Source organism: Oryctolagus cuniculus, chromosome 10, assembly GCF_964237555.1.
Source record: "Oryctolagus cuniculus chromosome 10, mOryCun1.1, whole genome shotgun sequence".
Taxonomy (NCBI): domain Eukaryota; kingdom Metazoa; phylum Chordata; class Mammalia; order Lagomorpha; family Leporidae; genus Oryctolagus; species Oryctolagus cuniculus.
This window is the reverse complement of record NC_091441.1, coordinates 116448140-116467353: the sequence shown is the minus strand read 5'-3', so window position 1 is coordinate 116467353 and position 19214 is coordinate 116448140. Positions and strand designations below refer to the sequence as shown.

Below are 19214 nucleotides of genomic sequence, written 5' to 3'. Positions count from 1 at the left end.
TGTCTGGGAGGGCCGTGATTTAGGGGAGCTGGAGGGGGGCAGTGGCTGGACCAGCAGCTTTTGTCCGGTTGCCTAGCAACTGGGACCGCACATCCCTGCACGCTTCAAATCTTCTGGGGGAACAAAATGTTCCCGACAAACCCTCCGGTCACTTCCCACTGAGCCCTTCCCAGCCGGAGGCCCAGCTGCAGACACAGAACAGACAGAACAAAGCACCAGGGACACACAGAGGACACAGCACTGTGTCAGGAGCCAGGGTCCCTGCCATGCCCTGGGTGGCAGGAAGAGGCCAGAGGCCCTGACCCTGTCTGGGTTCAAGCAGTGGCCTTGTCCCACCCCCTGCATACCTCACGCCTTGTCACCTGCCGCCTTGAGCTTTCAGCCTTGCTAAGAATGAAATGAGGCCACGCGTCATCAGTCCCCTGCCCCTTACTCCAGAGGAGAATCCAGAGAATTCCCCACAGCCTCCTGCTGCCCGGCCCTGCCCACCCCTCCCTGGGCCCCACCTCTGAGCCTCTGCCCAGCGTGCCCCCCCATCCCCCTGGCCTCCCAGCCCAGGGTCCGCTGTGTTACTTCCTACCCCGACCCCTTGCTCCTTCCCTCTGGACGCCACAGTGCAATACAGACTCAACCATCGTCCCACACGGGAACCCAAGCCCACGAGCACGGCTGCCTCCTCTCTGGCTTACTGCCATGCCTGTCCCCAGCCAGCCCATAGCAGGTGCTCAGGAAACATCTTACTGATGAATGAAGAAAAAAGTGAGTTTCCCAGTGCCTGGCAATTAGCAGCTGCTCTGGAGTCCAGCTCTCCTTGTTTCATTCTAGACTTTGTTTTTCCAAATAAATAGGGGGTGGCCCAATGCCACGGAGGAGCTACCTCACCCCCCCCCCCCCACCGCAGCCCCCCTCCCACTGCTTGGTCTAGCATCTATCCTAGGCAATATCTTTTTAAAAATCTGATGTCATACATAAGAGTGTTAATTGTTAAATTAACAACAGGAGTCACTGCACTAACTTCCCTTGAAGGACCTCTGTCCTTAGAGAGTGATATTATCAGAGTTAATAGTAAAACTTGTTTTCCAAGATTTACTTTGTGGGGCTGGTGCTGTAGCGTAGCGGGTAAAGCCGCCACCTGCAGTGCCAGCATCCCATAAGGATGCTGGTTCAGGTCCCAGCTGCTCCACTTCCAATCCAACTCTCTGCTATGGCCTGGGACAGCAGTAGAAGATGGCCCAAGTGCTTGGGCCTCTGCACCCACATGAGGCTTGGAAGAGGCTCCTGGCTTCAGGTCAGCGCAGCTCTGGCTGTTGCAGTCATCTGGCGCATGAACCAGCAGATGGAAGACCTCTCTTTGTCCCTCTCTCTCTACTTCTCTGTAACTGCCTTTCAAATAAATAAATAAATCTTCTTTTAAAAAGATTTACTTTGTTTCAGTGTATTAAGTGGAGTATAACCTTATGTCTCATAAGTTTTAGATAAGCCTAAGTGCCCAACTCCATTGCCTGTTTCTTTAGGTGCTTCTTTGATTCACGATAAAACTTGTTCTCAAAGAAAAAAAAACATTATTGCAAAAATTAAAAGAAAAATAAGAAAGGTAGCAGGAGGAAGGGCAGGCGGGAGGGAGGATGGGGTGGGAAGTGCCACTGTGTACTTGACTGTATGTATGAGATACATGAAATTTGTTCCATTTATAGAAACAAAAATTTAAATAAAAAAATCTATGGGGCTCAGGGCCAACAGTGTGGCGTAGTAGGGTAAGTCTCCATCTGTGGCACTGGCATCCTCGCATCCCATATTGGCACTGGTTCACATCCCGGCCACTCTTTTTCGGATCCAGCTCTCTGCTTATGGCCTAGGAAAGCATAAGATGGTCCAAGTGTTTGGGTTCCCACGTGGGAGACCTGGGAGAAGTTCCTGGCTCCTGGGCTCCTGGCTTCGGGTCAGCCTAGCTCCAGTTGTTGTGGCCATTTAGGGGGTAAACCAATGGGTAGAAGACCTCTCTTTCTGTCTCTCCCTCTCTAACTCTGCCTCTCAAATAAATAGATAAAATCTTAAAAATACCTTATGGGGCTGACATTGTGATGTAGGGGATAAAGCTACCACATGCAATGCCAGCATCTTATGTGGGCACCAGTTTGAGTCTCGGCTGCTCTACTTCTGATCCAGCTCCCTGCTAATGCACCTGGGAAAGCAGCAGAGGATGGCCCAGGTGCTTGGGCCCCTGCACCCATGTGGGAGACCTGGAAGAAGCTCCTGGTTCCTGGCTTCTTGCTTCAGATTGGCCCAGCTTTGGCCTCTGCACCCATTTGGGGATGGAAGATCTCCTTCTGTCTCTCTCTCTCTGTAACTCTGACTTTCAAATAAATACATAAATATCTTAAAACATGTATGTGTTTGAAAGACAGGGTGGAGGGGTACAAGAGAGAGAGATCTTCTATTTATCTGCTGATTCACTCCCCAAATGCTTGCAACAGCTGGGGCTGGGCCAGGTCAAAGCCAGGAGCCTGGAACCCCATCCAGGTCCCCACACGGGTGGTAGCCATCACTGTTGCCTTGCAGGGTGCGTGTGAGCGAGCAGACAGCTGGAACGGGGAGCAGAGGTGGGACCGGTTCCCTGGCACCTGCAGATGGGATGTAGGCATCCCAGGCAGCAGCATCTCCACGGCTGCTCCAAATGCCTGCCCCACTTTTCCATGTATTTATAGCAAAAGATAAAAATATCCATTATTGAAAAGCGTGGCAGTGGAGACTTAGTATCCTGGTGCTTTTTAGGGACAAGACCTGAGGACAGAGCTGGCCTGGCCTAAGAGGTTCTGAAATTGAAATAAACACAACAGGGAGAGTGAGAAGTAGCTCAGCTCTGGGAGCGCAGGGGCCAGGGCCTGGCTGGGGCTGGGGCAGGGACCCCGCCCTGCAACCAGCTGGCCTATGGCCTTGGACCTTGCCCCAGTCTCCTCCCACCACCAAGACAGTGCCAGCACTCCAGTGAGAGGTCACGGTCAAGGGCTTTGGATTAAACCAGGGCTGGACCTGGCCAGACTCAGGTGAGTTATCTACCGCCTCCCACACGGCGGCCCCTCTGTCTTCATTACTGTGCCCACTGGCTCCCGAGAGGGTTATCCTTAGGATAATTTAGCAACGCCAGGGGGCGGGGGCAGATGAGCAGGCAGGCAGTTCCAGATCAGACAGGCGGCGGCCCGGGAGCCCGGACATGAGAGAGGCCGATTTGCTGCCTCTGTGTTGGTGGTGTTCACCAGCTCTGGGTAATTGGATCTCCCAGGACTTCAAGAGGATGCTGGCGGCTTTGTGGGGAAGTGAACCTCATCTGAGCTCAGGTGCGCTCAGGGCCAGCTAGGGGCACCGGGGACCCTGCCTGCTCAGGTCACAGCCCCTGCGGGCCCTGGCTGTGCCCCAGGACTCAGCTCTCAGTGGGGTCAAGGGGACAGGATGGAGCAAGTGGGAGGCCCAGCCAGGGTGTGCACAGGGAGGTGGCAGGGAGAGCCTGGTCCGGCGGGGCTCAGAGGGTGGTGAGAAGCAGGGGCTCCCCAGTCATTGCTGCTTATTTCCTCTCGTAACCTCTCCTTCATTCCGGCGTCCCCAGTGGCACCAGTGGAGCAGGCAAGCTCTGGCGTTTTCCCGAAAGCCCCGAGTTTCTGCAGGGGGGATGCTTTTCTCCCGCAGGCCTGACAAGGTCCCCCCTGCACCGGTGGGGCAGCTGGATCAGGCCAGGCCTGCAGGCCACACGGTGGAGTTCAGATTTCACTCTGAGCGCAGCGGGGATCACGGGTGCTGTGCAGAGGACAGCTTGGAAGGAAGGCGTGAGGGGGGAGGGGCCTATTCCTGCAGTTTTCCCAGTTCATCCCCCAACAACCCCCGGGGGTAGGCACCTCTGGACCCACTGTCCAGAGAAACCGAGACTCAGGGAAGATGATGCACCCAAGACCACAGCGCCCCCAGCTCTTGGTCCAGGTCCAGGCACTATCAGGTGGCCCCGAGGCCACCGCCCTCCAAGCTTGGGCCTGAGACTCTGCGCTGGTCTTCTCCCAGCCCATGAGGTCCAGGTGTGCACCCCTCAGAAGGCTGTGGGTAAGAGGGGGTGAAGGAGCGAGGCACAGAAACCGGGACCACGTTCTCAGCTGCCCACGTGGCACACCCTGGCGTGCCGGGCCCTGCCGCAGCTCCTCGCTCATCTGTGTCCTGAGTGCCAGCGTTTCGCAGCACCCGAGAACTCTCGGGCTCCTGGGAGCCCTGGCCATGCGACCCGTAGGTCTGGCCTCCCGCAGGCCCCTGGCCTTATGACTGAGGCAAACCCCTAAACCCCTCTGCGCCCGAATGCCTCACTTGCTGTGGGCAGCGGGGGCGGCAGGGGGCCCTGAAACTCTCCAGTGGGGCCCAGCCCTTCACCCTGGCCATCAGAGACCCCACCTCTCCCTGGGGGGTCCAAACCATGGACTCTCTGCCTACATTTTGTGATGAGGCCTGGGCCTCAAGGTCACATCCCCGCTGTCTGGGCGATGCTGGCCCCGAGGGTCCCACTCACCCCCTTCTGCCCTCCCGAGCACTTGAGGAGACCCTGCCCCGAGCTGTCCTCCACACGGGGACCACAGGTGGTGGGCAGGAGGCCTGGCTCCCTGGAGGGGGCTGAGGGGCTGCTTTGAGCACCTGGGCTGCTCCTAGCGGGGTCCTCCGCTTTTCTGTGCTCAGGATTAAGCCCTGGATCCTTCTGAAAGATTCTGGGACCTTAGGCAGCTGTGCCTTTACAAAGAAGTGCAAAAGGTCTCATTGAAGAAAGAAGCGCGACTTAAAGAAATGATCAAGAAAAGAAGCAGAAGCCGACGTGGGCTTCCGGCTGCTCGTGGGCCTTCCTTCTGGGGGATCGCAGTCTCCCCGTCGTCCGCCAGTCCAGCTCTCCCCACCTGCGTGGCTGCCTGTCACATGCTGTCCCCTGAGGCTTGGACTCAGGGACTTGTGGGAGCCGACTCCCAAAGTAGCAGGTGTCTCGTGAGCTGCTATTAATTAGCAACACCGTGCGAATGCAACCACGTAAACTGTATGTTAGAAGGAGACCGATGCCCCAAACGCGTCCCTTCCCAGCGATCCTACCACGTTTCCCGCTGTCCCTCCCCAGGAGGACAGCGGGCCTCTGTGTGGGGAGGTGCCCTGGGCACCTGAGCACCCCTCCCAGCTCACTGCTTAGGGAGGTCCCGTTGGTTTTTACACCTTGGAAGCCCGCAGCGTGGGCCCCTCCGAGTGCGGGGAGCCGGGAGTCGAACCCTCACCAGCACAGCAGGGCTTGCAGCGCTGACAAGCCAGGACCACACACAGCTGCAGTGGATTCTTCCCAAAGCACCTGCTCTCCCTCCTGCCATGGACTCCGGCGTGTCCCACTTTCCTCCTGGAAAACCGAGCCGAGTTTTCCGGCCTTCGCACCAGCTGTCTCCTCAGCTTCTCCTGCAGCCTCGGCTGTCCACTGGGAGTGACACTGCCGCCAAGGCAGAGAGAAGCCAAGGGGAAAACCGTCAGCCCAGTCGCAGCCTGCGACCCCAACACCGGCACATTCTAGATGCTTCCGGGTGGCTCTCTCCCGCTGCGTCTGCTTTCATGGAGGTGATGTGCACTGCTGAACCCCACCTGGCTCACGTTACATCACACAGTGCACCTAATTCACGGGCCCCACCCCTGCGGCTTCACGTCTCTGTAGCCACTGCTCTCCAGAACGGGGACTGTCTCCCCATGTTGGGCATTAATGAATACCCTCTCCCTACATCCCAATATCACACAGGGGTGCAATTAGAATCTGATTTGGTGCCGGACAGCTGTGCTGGCCGGGTGATACCCTGGCCTCTCTGGGCCTCAGACTGGAGGAAGATGCTAGGGACAAGGGTAACAGTAGCCACTCCCGGTGGGTAACAGTAGCCATTCCCGGTGGGTAACAGTAACCACTCCTGGTGGGTAACAGTAGCCACTCCTGGTGGGTAACAGTAGCCACTTCCAGTGGGTAAGTCCGCCTGGAGGATAACTAACCACTTCCGGCGGGTAACAGTAGCCACTTCCTGTGGGCTAGTGCTGTGCTCTGCTAAAGGAGCCAGGGCTATGCCAGCTCACTCAGTCCTTACCACAGCCCAGGAGTGAGGACCAGTCCATGGGATGGTGGCAGTGCCCGCAGGTGATGCCGCATGCTCAGCACAGCACCACCATCCTTCCCTTCCACCCACACAGCCACGGAAACCCTCGAGACACGTGGGCCTGTGGTGTGGTCCCACCATGCCCCCACTCCCCAGGGGAGGAGACTGTGGCTGTGAGCACCATGTCCCCCAGACCTCAACCCTGAAGTTCTGGCTCCTCATTCCTCTCAGCAGTGCTGCGTATGGAGACAGGGTGAGCACCGGGCCACGTGGTTACCAAGGCCAAGGTCATCACGTGGAGAGGGGCCTCAGACACTGAGACAGACACGTGTGGTGGGCAGACTTCATGGAGATGCCCACAGCACACGTGGGGCACAGGCTGGGGCCAGGGAGCCCAGGCCACATCCTGCCCTGCGGCCTTGGCCGTCTGGGCTGTGTCAGGGAGGCTCGGGCTGGGTGGCTTCCCCGGGGCCCCGTGGAGGTGCTGGTGGACTGGGTCCAGGAAGGGAGAGGCCTCTGTGTGCCTGGCCATGACCTTGCCATGACCCACGGTGCTGCCAGGGGTCGACCCTTGCTATCCTGGGCTGCCATCTCTCCATGTGCAGCCTGGAACTGCTGGATGGGATGGTCCCCAAGGGCCCATGAGTCCCTTGGGTGCTTGTCCCACGTGCTAGGACCCGGCTAGTGTGTGGAGGGGGGGGCTCCAGGGAGTGGCTTTGCTGAGAGACCCTGTATCCCAGGGGTGCTCCAGCAGCGTGCCCTCCTGCATGAAGCCTCCCCCGTAATGGTCCTACTTCCTCGCGGCTCCCATGTCCAGCTGGCTGCCAACCCGGGGTGAGACACCTCGATCAGCCTGCGCCTGCCCCAGACACCGCCTCTGTCTCCGACTCCTCCACTGCCTGCTGCCTGCTCTCTGGGCAGCAAATGCCCCCTAAGGCCCTGCCATGGCTTGGGGTCTAGTTCGGGCATCTCCCCAAGGCCCATGTGTTAAAGACTCAGTCCCCAAAGCTGCATGCTAATGCTCAATGACCGGTGCTCACGGTCAGTGACCCAGGCTCATGGCCAATGGCTTAAAGAAGAAACTCAACCCAATGGTGGTGTCACGGTTGGGGTTGTTACATTCCATTAGGTTGCTGGGGTACAGTCCAGTGGCTGGATCATGGGAGCTGGAACTGGAGAGACCATGCACACATACCATGCACAGAACACACACACACACATACACAGATCACACACAGACCACACACACACAGACCATGCACAGATCACACACACACAGACCACACACAGTCCACACACACACAGTCCATGCACACAGACATACACAGATCACACCAAGACCACACACACACAGACCACGCAGTCCACACACATAGATCACACCAAGACCACACACACAAGACCACGCACAGTCCACACACACACAGTCCGTGCACACACAGACCATGCACACACAGACCATGCACAGCCCATGCACACACAGTCCACATACACACAGTCCATGCACACATAGACCATGCACACACAGACCACGCACAGTCCATGCACACACAGACCATGCACACACAGACCACGCATGCACGCCCTGCTTCTCGCTGCTCCCTGGCTCATCACGTGACTGCTCTTCTACGCAGGCTTCACCTCTGTCATCTTCCTGACTCAGCAGATGCAAACCCACAGGCCTGCCCCGCCTTGGACTGTGAACCTCCGCAACCCTGGGCTGAAGTAAACCCCCCTCCTTCTCAAGGCCCTGCGGCTTTACTTTCCTGCGTGGACGTGCAGTCCCCCGTCCCGCTCCCGGACACGCAGGCCTCTGCCCCTGCGACTGCCCCCATGCAAGGACAGGACTTCCACAGACATCTCTGTCACCAGCTATCCCACCCCCGGCCTATCCTCCCAGGGCACCAGACACACGGAGCCCAGTGTAAACCTCTCCTCTCACCTCCAACCTTGCTCCCCCTGGTCTGTCCACCTCCGCCGCCAGCTGCCACCTGCTGTCCTGCAAGCGGCCTGCAGCGACTCCTGCCTCACTCGATTGCCGGTTGCAGGCCAAGTCCTGTCACCGGTCCTGCAGAAGCCTCACCCCTGCCCTGCTGGCTTGGTCCCCGGGGCTGCCCTTTCCAGACCGGCTCAGGACTAGCAGTCCTGGCCATGGTGCCCCTCGTCTGCTTGAGAACCTCCAGGGGTTCCCGCCTGCATCTGGATCTAAGCCCAAGGTTAAACACCCACGACTTCACAGAGGCCCTAGTGTGGGCTCCAGGGCCACTTGCCTGGACTTGAACGTCAGCTCCTATGTTCAGCAGCTGGGTGACCCTGGGCGAGGGACTCCCTCCTGCCCCAGTTTCCTGCCTCGAACAGACAGGGGATACCGTGAGCACAGGGTACTCACAGCGGGGTCGGGAGAAGCAAATGAGGTACTGATGTGCGGGAAGCCCAGAGCCTTAGCACACTGTCTGGACCATCAGAACGCTCAGTTGATCTTAGCAGTTACTCCCATTCCTAGTTACTCCCGGCCCCCAGATCCAGCCCGACAGAGTGCTCTGGTCCCACGCCCCCCCTCCCCGCCTCTGGGCCGCCACGCATTCTGTTCCTTCTGCCGTAGCGTCCGTGTCCGCTCCAAACTTCCCTATCCTTCGACACCAAACAATTCTCTTCATGTGAAAGGCAGAGAGAGACAGAGAGACACTTTCCACCTGCTGGTCCACTTCCTAACTGCCCGCGATAGCCAGGACTGGGCCAGGCGGAAGCCAGGAGCCTGCAGCTCCACCTGGGCCTCCCATGCAGGTAGCGGAGACCCCAGTACCTGAGCCATCGCTTGCTGCCTTCCCCCTCAGCAGGAAGCTGGAACTGGACGTGAAGAAGCGAGGACCCAGACCCAGGTGCCCCAAGCAGTGTCTTCACTGTTGTGCCAAATTAATGCCCCTCCTTCAACTTTTCTGTTCAAATACCACCTCCTCCGTGCAGCCCTCCTGACCCTCCTGCCTCTCAACCCCATAACACTTTGTGTACAGCTATGTCCTGGGAAGAGCAGAGCCTTCCCAGCCAGAAATGGCCCCTGGGATCACAGATAATTCCAGGAGGCCTCCCTTGGGGTGGAGGAGCTGGCAGGCGGGGCCTGGGGAGCCACGGGCCCAGCTGCTCATTACCACTGACTATATAATAACTCTGGGCCTGACACACAGCAGGGGCCCGCACCCAACCAGGGGAGCAGGACAATCATGGGTGCAGGGCCTGTCTGAGGAACTCACCATCCTGCTGGGCCCCTCGGGTGACAGGCAGCTAACGTCACAGACGTCCTGGCTGTGGGGCTGAGCTGCACTTGTTAGCTAGGCCCAGCTGACAAGAGAGGAAACCCAGGTGCAGGGGGAGGCAGACTGGCCAGGGCCTGAGACGGCTGCCAGGGGACACCCATGTACCGGCCAGCTGCTGGGCCAGGCCACAGAGGAGCCAGTGTAGACGGTGCCCTGAGCTGCCTGGTGGGCCTGGCTGTGGGGAGCCAGTGTAGACGGTGCCCTGAGCTGCCTGTTAGGAGGGACTGTTAGGCCTGGCTATGGGGAGCCAGTGTAGACGGTGCTCTGAGCTGCCTGTTAGGAGCGGCTGCTGGGCCTGGCTGTAGGGGAGCCAGTGTAGACGGTGCCCTGAGCTGCCTGCTGGGCCTTGCTGTGGGGAGCCAGTGTAGACGGCATCCTGAGCTGCCTGTTAGGAGGGGCTGCTGGGCCTGGTTTTGGGGAGCCAGTGTAGACGGGGCCCTGAGCTGCCTGGTGGGCTTTGCTGTGGGGAGCCAGTGTAGATGGTGCCCTGGGCTGCCTGTTAGGAGGGGCTGCGGGGCTGCGCCTGAGGCCAACGGTCCAGGGCACAGCCCTCTCTGGGCTCTGGGCCTCAGCCTCCACTCAAGCCTTCGAGGTCCCTGACTTCGAAGGGAAGAGAGAGCGGCGTCTGGCGGAGTGAGCAGCCCCTGGGCAGGCCTGGCATTGGCACTGCTGGGGTGCTGAGGCCGCAAGTCTCACAGTTTCACTGGGGGCCCCCAGGGACTGCCAGAGCCCATTTTGCAGAGGGGGAGACTGAGGCAGGACTGGGGCGGAGGGGTGGCAGCCTGGGGAGGGTCTCCGTCCAGGAGGGCCCAAGTCAGGCCGGCAACCCTCTTCCCAGCCCAGCCTGAGCACAGGGGCGGATGGAGGGCCTGTGTCCTGCTCAGCCACAGGCCCGGTGCCCAGCACGGGGGTCAGAGGGTGGTGGGGGTCGGGCAGCCGCCAGCTGAGGCCGGTGTATTGTGCGCTCCTGACTGTCTACAGCCGGGGAGCCCCGGGAGCTGCAGCACCCCTGCGCCACTGCACAGAGGCCACAGCAAAGGCGCCAAGGGCTTGTGTGAGCGCGACCCGACCCAGGCGCCAGCCCGCACTTTCTCCAGCCTCAGGGCCTTTCCGTTTCTTTCTTTTCTTTCCTTAATGAAAGCTCTTTATTAAAAAAAAAAGAAGAGAATTCCCACAGGACGCTTCACCACACAAAACAGGTCAAAGGGGATTGGCTCTGGCCAAGGTGGGTGGGACCCCAGAGCCCCGCCCTGTCCTGGCACCTAGTGCCCCAAACCCCCAGTGTCCTTGAATTCCATGAGTTCTTGGTCCCACCCAGCCCCGCGGGGAGGGGGCTGACCCTTAGGGAGCGCAGCCCAGTGCACACTCACGGCTGGTGGCCCCCGCAGCCTGCCAGCCCCAGGCACCACGCTCCCTCTCCCCCGGGCTCACCCTGCTGCTCTCAGTGTTCCCCGTCCACAGCTCACCATCCTCCCCGTACCTGCACAATTGTATCCTGGTCCACGGAGGCCCCGTGGGAGCGTGCCTCTCCCAGGTGGTCCCCCGGCCAGGAAGGGGTCGCCCGGCCCTCCACCCGCCCCACATTCCCCACTGCTGTCGCTGTTCCATCAACAGCAGACACATCCATCACTAGTACCACGGCCATCACAGGTACCACGGCCATCACAGGTACCACGGCCATCACTGGTACCATGGCCATCACTAGTACCATGGCCATCACTGGTACCACGGCCATCACTGGTACCACGGCCATCACTAGGACCATGGCCATCCCAGGTACCACGGCCATCACTGGTACCACGGCCATCACTAGGACCATGGCCATCACCGGTACCACGGCCATCACAGGTACCACGGCCTTCACTGGTACCACGGCCATCACTAGTACCACGGCCATCACAGGTACCACGGCCATCACTAGGACCACGGCCATCACTAGGACCACGGCCATCACTAGGACCACGGCCATCACTAGCACCATGGCCATCACTAGTACCATGGCCATCACAGGAACCACGGCCATCACTGGTACCACGGCCATCACTAGTACCATGGCCATCACAGGTACCACGGCCATCACTAGGACCACGGCCATCACTGGTACCACGGCCATCACAGGTACCACAGCCATCACAGGAACCACGGCCATCACTAGTACTATGGTCATCTCTAACAGCCACCAATAGTACCATAGTTTCACTAGCTAGTACCACATCCATTCCTAACTAGTACCATGGCCATCCCTAACTAGTACCACAGCCACCACTATTATCACGGCCACCACTAACTAGTACCACAGCCACCACTAGTACCATAGTCATCACTAACTAGTACTATGGCCACCACTAGTACCATGGCCATCCCTAACTAGCGACCAACATGACCATCACTAGTACCACAGTTATCACTATCTAGTGCCACAGCCATCAATACTTACAACTATCACTAACTAGTACCACAGCTACCACTAGTACCATAGCCATCACCAACTAGTACCATGGCCATCACTAACTAGTGCCACAGTGACCACTAGTATCATGACCATCACTAACCAGTATCACAGCACTAACTAGTACTACAGCCATCACTAGTACCATGGCCATTACTAACTAGTATCATGGCCACCACTAACTAGTACTATAGCTATCACTAGTATCACAGCCACCACTAGTACCATGGCCATCACTGACTAGTACCACAACCAACACTAGTATCATGGCCATCACCAACTAGTATCACAGCCATCACTAGTACCATAGCCATCACTAACTAGTACCACAGTGACCACTAGTATCATGACCATCACTAACCAGTATCACAGCTACCACTAACTAGTACTACAGCCATCACTAGTACCATGGCCATTACTAACTAATATCATGGCCACCACTAACTAGTACCATAGCTATCACTAGTATCACAGCCACCACTAGTACCATGGCCATCACTGACTAGTACCACAACCATCACTAGTATCATGGCCATCACCAACTAGTATCACAGCCGTCACTAGTACCATGGCCATCACTGACTAGTACCATGGTCATCACTGGCACCACAGCTGGGCTGGGGCAGCTTCCAGGGTGCCCACCTCGGCACCCCTTTCCCAGGAATGTTCAGGGAACCCTAGAGGGTCAGCAGGGGCTCCTGCCTCCTCCGCCTGCTGGCCCCAGGGGCCATCTCCCCCTTGGCTTCGTGCCTGCCTGTGCCCCTGCAGCTGCGGCCTGCCTTCCACTCCTGCCCCTAGGATGAAGTGGGGACATCCTGGAGGCTGCGTCTGTGTCCAGCTCCCCTGCCCTGCGTGTGGCCACAGCACCAACAGTCCCTGCTCGCACATGCGCCCGAGCTTGCACATAGTAGGTACACAACATACGTGTTCGGCAAAGGAACGTGTGCCTGCTCGGCCAGCGCGGCACGGAAGCAGCAGGGCAGCGATGGACACACACTGACCACCTACGTCATCAGCTCTGAGGGCCCCCCACACCACCTGCACGCGGGGAAACAGGTCAGGGCCGCGACGCTGAGCTGGGCTCGGAGCCCACGTCCTCCTCGCCCCTCTCTTCTGAGCACAGCAGGGGCTTACTCTGCAACCTGCGCAGTGTGCACAGGGAAAGCCCCCGCCCAAGCACCAGGCGCCTCCCCCACCGCCTTTGCTTCCACACACCAGGCTGCTATGAGGACCTGGGAGACAGGCGTGGTTGGGGCGGGCCTGATGCTCACGCACGCTGTGCATGAGTGACAGGCATGTGGGAGGGCGCGGAACGGGCTGACGGCGGGAGCGAGGTCCACCCCCACATGCCCCCCACTGCCCACCTGCTGCACTTCCTCTCTGGTGCCCACTGCACAAAGCACCGTTCAGGCCCAGCGGTGCTGCTGGTGGCGCGGGGGAGTCTCGCTGGCCCTGCTGGCATCGCTGGGAATCTTCGGTCGGCTGCAGGCCTTCTCTAACACGGCCGGCTCTGCCTGTACCCTGGCCTCTGAGACCCCGCCCAGCCGGGAGGCCGACGGCACAGGCGGTGGCTGTGTGGGTTTGCTGCCGGAGACAGGTGTCAGCAGCCTGGGGCACGCGTCCACGCTGCTCTGCGGGAGGCTCCTCCCATCGCTCTGCCCGCGCTCGCTGCCTCCCACGAGGACCTGGCGGGCCCTCAGAGGCACACGGGGAGCTGCCAGCAGTGACCAGGCAGGGAGCGCTGACCCAACACCCACTGAACACCGGGGCTGGGGCTCTGCACGCTCCGCTTCACCCTCATGGCTGCCCTGTGAAGCAGTTCCTGTGGCTCGTACCTGCATCCTCCACTCTCTCCTCCCCGTCTCTGTGGGGTCACAAGGACTGGCTAAGGGGTGGCCACGTGACCCTGGTGGCCCAATGAGAGTTTGCTCTGGAGCTTAAGAGGGGACCTGTGAGCACACAGCTGCCTGCTGGGGTGACCAGATGTGACCAGGAAGGGACGTGGTCAGCCTGAGGCTGCCGGGACCCCCATCGGGTCAGTGCCTGCCTGCTTGGGCTGGAAGTCAGCACAGAGGTCAGTGGAGATGGAAGGGGGGGCGAGGGGGGACAAAGTCCTCGTGACGTGGTGAGCCCCTGGACCCAGCCTTGCCCCCGGCCATGCCTCTCCCTGCACCTTCAGGTTGGGCTCAGTTTCTCCCAGGGAGAACCCCGAGGGAGAGGGCTGCTTGGCAAATGTTGGAGGACAAGGCTTTCGCAGAGGACGTTCAGAGCGCCTGCACCTCCCCGGCTCTACACGGCTGAGAGGAAGCCGCACGAGCCCCTTCTGCAGCCAAGGACGTGGAGCCCGTGAGAACGGAGCACCTCGCTGGAGGCCAAGAAGCTGCAGAGGTGAGGCTGGGGCGCCTCCCACACTTCATGCCTCCCCTGCTCCTCAGACAGGTGCAAGGTCTCCTCGGCCTCTTACACACCCCGCTGAGGGCCCTGACGCGAACCCTGGGCCACTTTCCAGGGAGACCCCATCGCAGTCTCTGGCCAGGTGGCCGACTTCCCACGTGGAAGCTCCTAGCCTCTCCGTACAGGGACAGTGTGGAGCTGGGGGCAGCTCTGGTTTCCCTGTCAGCCCCAGGGGCCCAGCCACCCACTCGCTGCCCTACGTCGTGCCCGTGGGATCCGTCTGCGACACCAAGCAGCCAGCTCCCAGGGTTACACCGCCCCCAGCCCCTATCTCCTCATGTGGGCTGTGAGAGTCACACAAAGCCAGCTGCCACTCAGCCCGCCCACCTTCCTTGCCTTCTCACCCCAGCCCCCGCAGAGACATGTCTGTGTGCCCCGTGACAGTGCCGGCAATGGCGAGGGCCAGGGGTTTGGGCAACCAGAGCCAGCGTCACCATGGGTGACCAGGGTGTTCTGTGCCTGTCGCCAGACCTGTGGCCTCTGCCCCCACCCTAAGCCCCTCCCCTTTCTTTCTCCCTCATAGGCAATTCCCAGGGTGCTGGGGACACAGCTCCTGCTGCCGCACCTCTGTGGCACCCCAAGACCACTACCTCCTGCCTTTCTGCCTCCTCGCCTGTTAGCGCTTCCCTGGGTGCCGTCTAATCTCAGTGCCTGATTCCTGTGTGGGAGTGGGGCCCACGCATGCTGGGTGGGTGACGGCAGAGACGGCAGGGAGCGTCCTCCGTGAATCTCCGGGTTGGCTCCCCCTGGGGCCTGGCTAATGTAATCTGCACACACCCGTGTGGAGGCGGGGCTGCAGGCACACACAGGCCACTGGGGCTCAGAGGGGCTCTGTGCTCACTCCCCCAGAAAACCACCCAGGATTCGCAGTGGCGTCTCTGGGACTCTGCTCCGCTAGGCTGGAAGGGAACAGCAGGTGAGGCGGGAAGGGCACTGACCAGAGCGCAGCAGGACCAGTGGTGGAGGAGAGGGACGGGGCCAGGGGTCACACAGCTGGGCCAACAGGCAGAATGCCCAATGCTGCGGAGCCGTGGGAGTCGAGCCCACGCCGTGAGTCGGCAGCAGGCAGTGCCTGGGGGCAGCTGATTTTTTTATGGCTTCAGACACCATCCATCACTTGCAGAGGAAGGCTAACTGACGACGTGGGGCATTGGAGCGTGACTCGGACGCCAGCTCGCAGCGCATTAGGGGCAGGGGGCAGCAGGAATGGCCAGCACAGCCTGGACCACATGGTTAGCACCTGGGGCAAAGGCGGGCCAGACAAGGCAGGGACACCACTGCACAGGAGGCAGAATGGAGTGACAGTGCAAGGGTCAGTTCCCAGGCGGACATGCTTGGCTTGGGGCTCAGGGCACGGGCGGCTGCGTTCAGAGCCTGCTCCGATGTGGACACTGGTGGTGATCCCGAGTGCTCGGGCCCCCCCTCTGTCAGGTGGGCTGTGCCTGCTCCAGGAATGCCTGCAGTGAGGGCACGGCACAGCCCGGCCCACAGCTGTGCAGGGAACTCATGGCCAGCCCTTGCTGGACCGCGTGGCTGCTCTTCTCAGGGTGACGACTCTGGTCACCGCCACCACCAGAGCCCCTGCCTGTGGAGCACTGGGTGCTGGTCCAGGGCCTCGGCCTCACTCTCCAGGTGCAACCCATTTTCCTGATGGGGAAATGCAGGGCTCCATCTCCAGCTCAGAGAGCTACCTGTGCCAGCACTGTCCCAGCAGACCCCTCCCCCCCGCCACAGCCCCGGGACGATCCCCATTTCACATAGGAGACACAGGCCCAGAGAGCTTGGGGAGCGTGCCCAGAGCCCCACAGCTGCTAAGCAGCAGAGCTGGGGTTGGATCCCAGGAGGCCCAGGTCTGGGGCATCTGCCTGACCCCGGCCTCCTGGGGCCCAGTGCAACAGGAGCTGCAGCAGGTCCTCCTCGCAGGCCAGGGGCGCCAACCCGATGGCCAGGTGGGCGTGGGCCGTGCTGCCAGGGCCTGGGGCCCGCTCCAGGCTGAGCATCCTCCCACCCTAGGGCCACACGCAGCCACTTTCAATTCCGCAGCTGCAGTCACGGTTTCCTCTCTTCCCAGCCTCCCCGCCGAGTCGAAACCCAGCAGCACCAAGAAGGAAAAGGGGGCTTCTATACGTGGGCGTGGCTCAGCCTGTGTGCAAAGCGTCAGCAAGAGCAGCCCCGGGGGCAGGAAAAGCAGGCCCAGACTTTGCTCCCAACCCGAGAGCAGGCAGCAGGGAGGTGCGGGTGCAGCAGCCTGTGTCCAGCAGTGCCCAGGGCCGTGGCGTGGCTGCAGGAGACAGGTTTCTCCTCTGTCAACAAGGAGCAACCATGAGGCCGCTGCCCACGCCCCGCGTGTGGCGCCGGCTCCCTTGCCTTAGAATAGGCATGTGTTGAGTGCCTGCAGCAAACCCAGGCCTGCAATGAGCACAGGGAGGTAGGTGTTGGCCTCGTTTTCTAGACGGAGAGACGGAGGCTCTGTTCAGCCCCTGCACAAGTCGCGGGACTGGGGAGCATCAGGCAGAGCCCCACGCCTGCCTTGCGTGTCCTGCAGGGAGCTCCTCCCACATGGCTGGGAAGGCACCTGCTGGCAGGTGAGCGTGGGGCTGAGGGCCCAGGCTCTACGCCCCGGGCCTGACTCTGCCTCTCGCTTTGGTCCCCTCCAGCGCCGGGGAGCCGAGAGCCTCTCTCCGGAAATCCCAGCTCAGGAAACTCGCACCCCCCTGGGTACGCACACTGGGGCGCCCGTCGCCCTGCTCCCCAAGGCCGTCTTCCCACTGCTTCTTGGGTCCCAGCTGCCCCCTGAGCCTGGCCATCCTCAGCCCCAGGCTGGCCGCACATCCGCCATCAGCCTTGTGGGGCTCCACAGACAGCTGGGCAGGGGATTCCTGGGCCTGAGGAAAGGATGGAGGGGTGTACAGACCCCCAAATCCAAAAACTGTGGCCTGGGGTGGGGGCAGCAGGATCCCCTCCTGGGCTCCAGGCAGGTGAGCAGGTGTGGCTCTGTTCTGGTCACACACAGCCACCCTCCCAGCCCCGCCTCGGAGACCGGAGCCCTGGGGTGGGAGCCGAACCCCTGGGGCTGACCTGGGACCTTGGCTCCAGGACACAGGTTTCCCAAGGCCCCCTCCCAGGGATTCTCCCAGCAGGCAGCTTGGGTCTGACCACACCTGTGACAAGGCTCCCTCCCCCCGCTTATCCGGCAGCGCTGACCCTCAGCTAGTGTCCACCAGGATGCCCGTTCTGGCTTTTCAAGGGCAGCCTGTGTCTGAGACCTCGCGTGGTTCCATGCCATGACTCCAGCCTGAAGCCTCCGGCACCTACCTTCAACAGGGGAGGTTTTGAGGCGGCGGCAGACGGCTTCCGTGTCCCCGTACGTCTCTTTGATCTTGACCACGGCTTCGGCGCCGCGCAGCTCCATGAGGGAGCGGAGTTCCTCCATCGTGCACCCGAACTCGCCCCCATGGCTCGACTCGTTTCTTTGGTTTTTGGAGTAAAAGTCGCTGTTGGTCATGTCACCCATGTTTGCCAAAGTCCCTTCTCGGGCGGGCCCGAGGGTCAGCACAGGACAAGAAGGTGTGGGCGATGGCGGTGCGTGACTGTCCTCCACACAACCTCGCTGGCCGGCAGAGGCTCCGGGCGGGTGGCTCCGGGGCCTGGGGGGCGGGGGTGGCCGAGGCGGGCTGGAGACAGTGGCGGGAGCTCCGGGGGCTGTTCCTGGGCGTGGGGTGAGGTCCGGGGGCCGGAGGGGTTCAGGGCTGCAGACCCAGGAGTCTCCATTCAGTGGGGCCCATGCTGCTCCCCAGAGCTGGCATCTACATGGTCAGGGGTGGCGGCTCCTGTGGGGACAAAACAGAGTGGGTGACAAGGGTCAGGCGCCAGAGGCCTCATGGGACAGGTGCCCAGGAAGGCCCAGGGTGACACGCACGCCCCAACACTGGCAACCACCCATCACGTCGGCACGCGCTGCAAATCCAGATGGTACTGGTGCCCACCTGGGTACCCACAAGGTACCTTCCCCAGGGTCCAGCCACAGAGCACACCTGCCCTTACATGGCCACAGCCACTTTGCAGCCCCCATCTGCCTGCACCCTCACAGGTGCCCTGCCCCACCACACACCCATGCGTACCCCCACAGCAGTCACACAACTTAATATCCCCACCCCTTCCCTCTGACCCCTCTGTGCAAACCATACCCGCTTACCCCTCTTCCTCTGACCATCCCCAATATGTGCAGGCACACCTCATGTCCACACCGCCCCCTAAGTACACAGCCCCAGTGCCCCCACCCATGCCTGCCAACACCCTCTTGTTCCCACCCCCGCCCCCCGCTCCCCCTGCACTGGGTCTCCCAAGCAGGCATTGGGAGAAAGCCCCCTCCTCTACTCACAGCCCAACCGGAGCAGCCAGCTCATGCATATTCATGAGGGCTGAGTCCCCAGAGATCTGGTTCTTGGAGCCCTCACCTGGTAGGGGGCCCACAGACCAGCACCACGGACAGCGGCCACCAAGTGTGGGAGCCCAGGAGGCTGCGGAGCACCGGCTCCCCCTGCCCGCCTGCCTGCCTGCCTGTTCGCCGCCCCTGTGGGGCTGCCAGGAGAGAATTCAATCCGCCGGGACACCTAACACCAGTGGCCGAGGCCCCGGCAAGCGTTGGGTGACAAAGGGCCCCTGCTGGGCTCGGCTGGGCCTGGCACAGGCACCGGCCCCGCCCAGCAGCCCTGGACAGCTGGCCATCCCGAGTCCAGGGCAGGGAGGGGGCGGGGAGGAAGATGGGACTGAGCCCCTGCCTCAGCCCCAACTCCTGCCTCTAATTCCCCGTCTCTCGCTTCCTTCACAAATCTTAGAGCTGGGGGCGTTCCAGCATTAGATTCACTTTCCTAG

At 60.8% G+C, this 19214-nt stretch overlaps 1 protein-coding gene across 7 annotated transcripts in view; it reads right to left on the bottom strand.

Annotated features, from left to right (window-relative positions):
• Positions 1 to 18143, bottom strand: part of ATP2B2 (ATPase plasma membrane Ca2+ transporting 2) — a 94374-nt gene extending 76231 nt beyond the window's left edge. For 5 of the 7 annotated variants that reach the window (XM_070050011.1, XM_051831898.2, XM_051831900.2 and 2 more), the window contains exon 1: positions 17655 to 18005. In XM_070050011.1, the coding sequence (XP_069906112.1) occupies positions 17655 to 17853 (199 nt within the window). In that variant the 5' untranslated portion in view covers positions 17854 to 18005. Of the gene's footprint in view, positions 1 to 17654 lie in introns of all 7 variants that reach the window. The other 2 variants (XM_051831903.2, XM_051831904.2) reach the window with 1 other exon arrangement.
• Positions 18144 to 19214: the final 1071 nt, after the last annotated feature.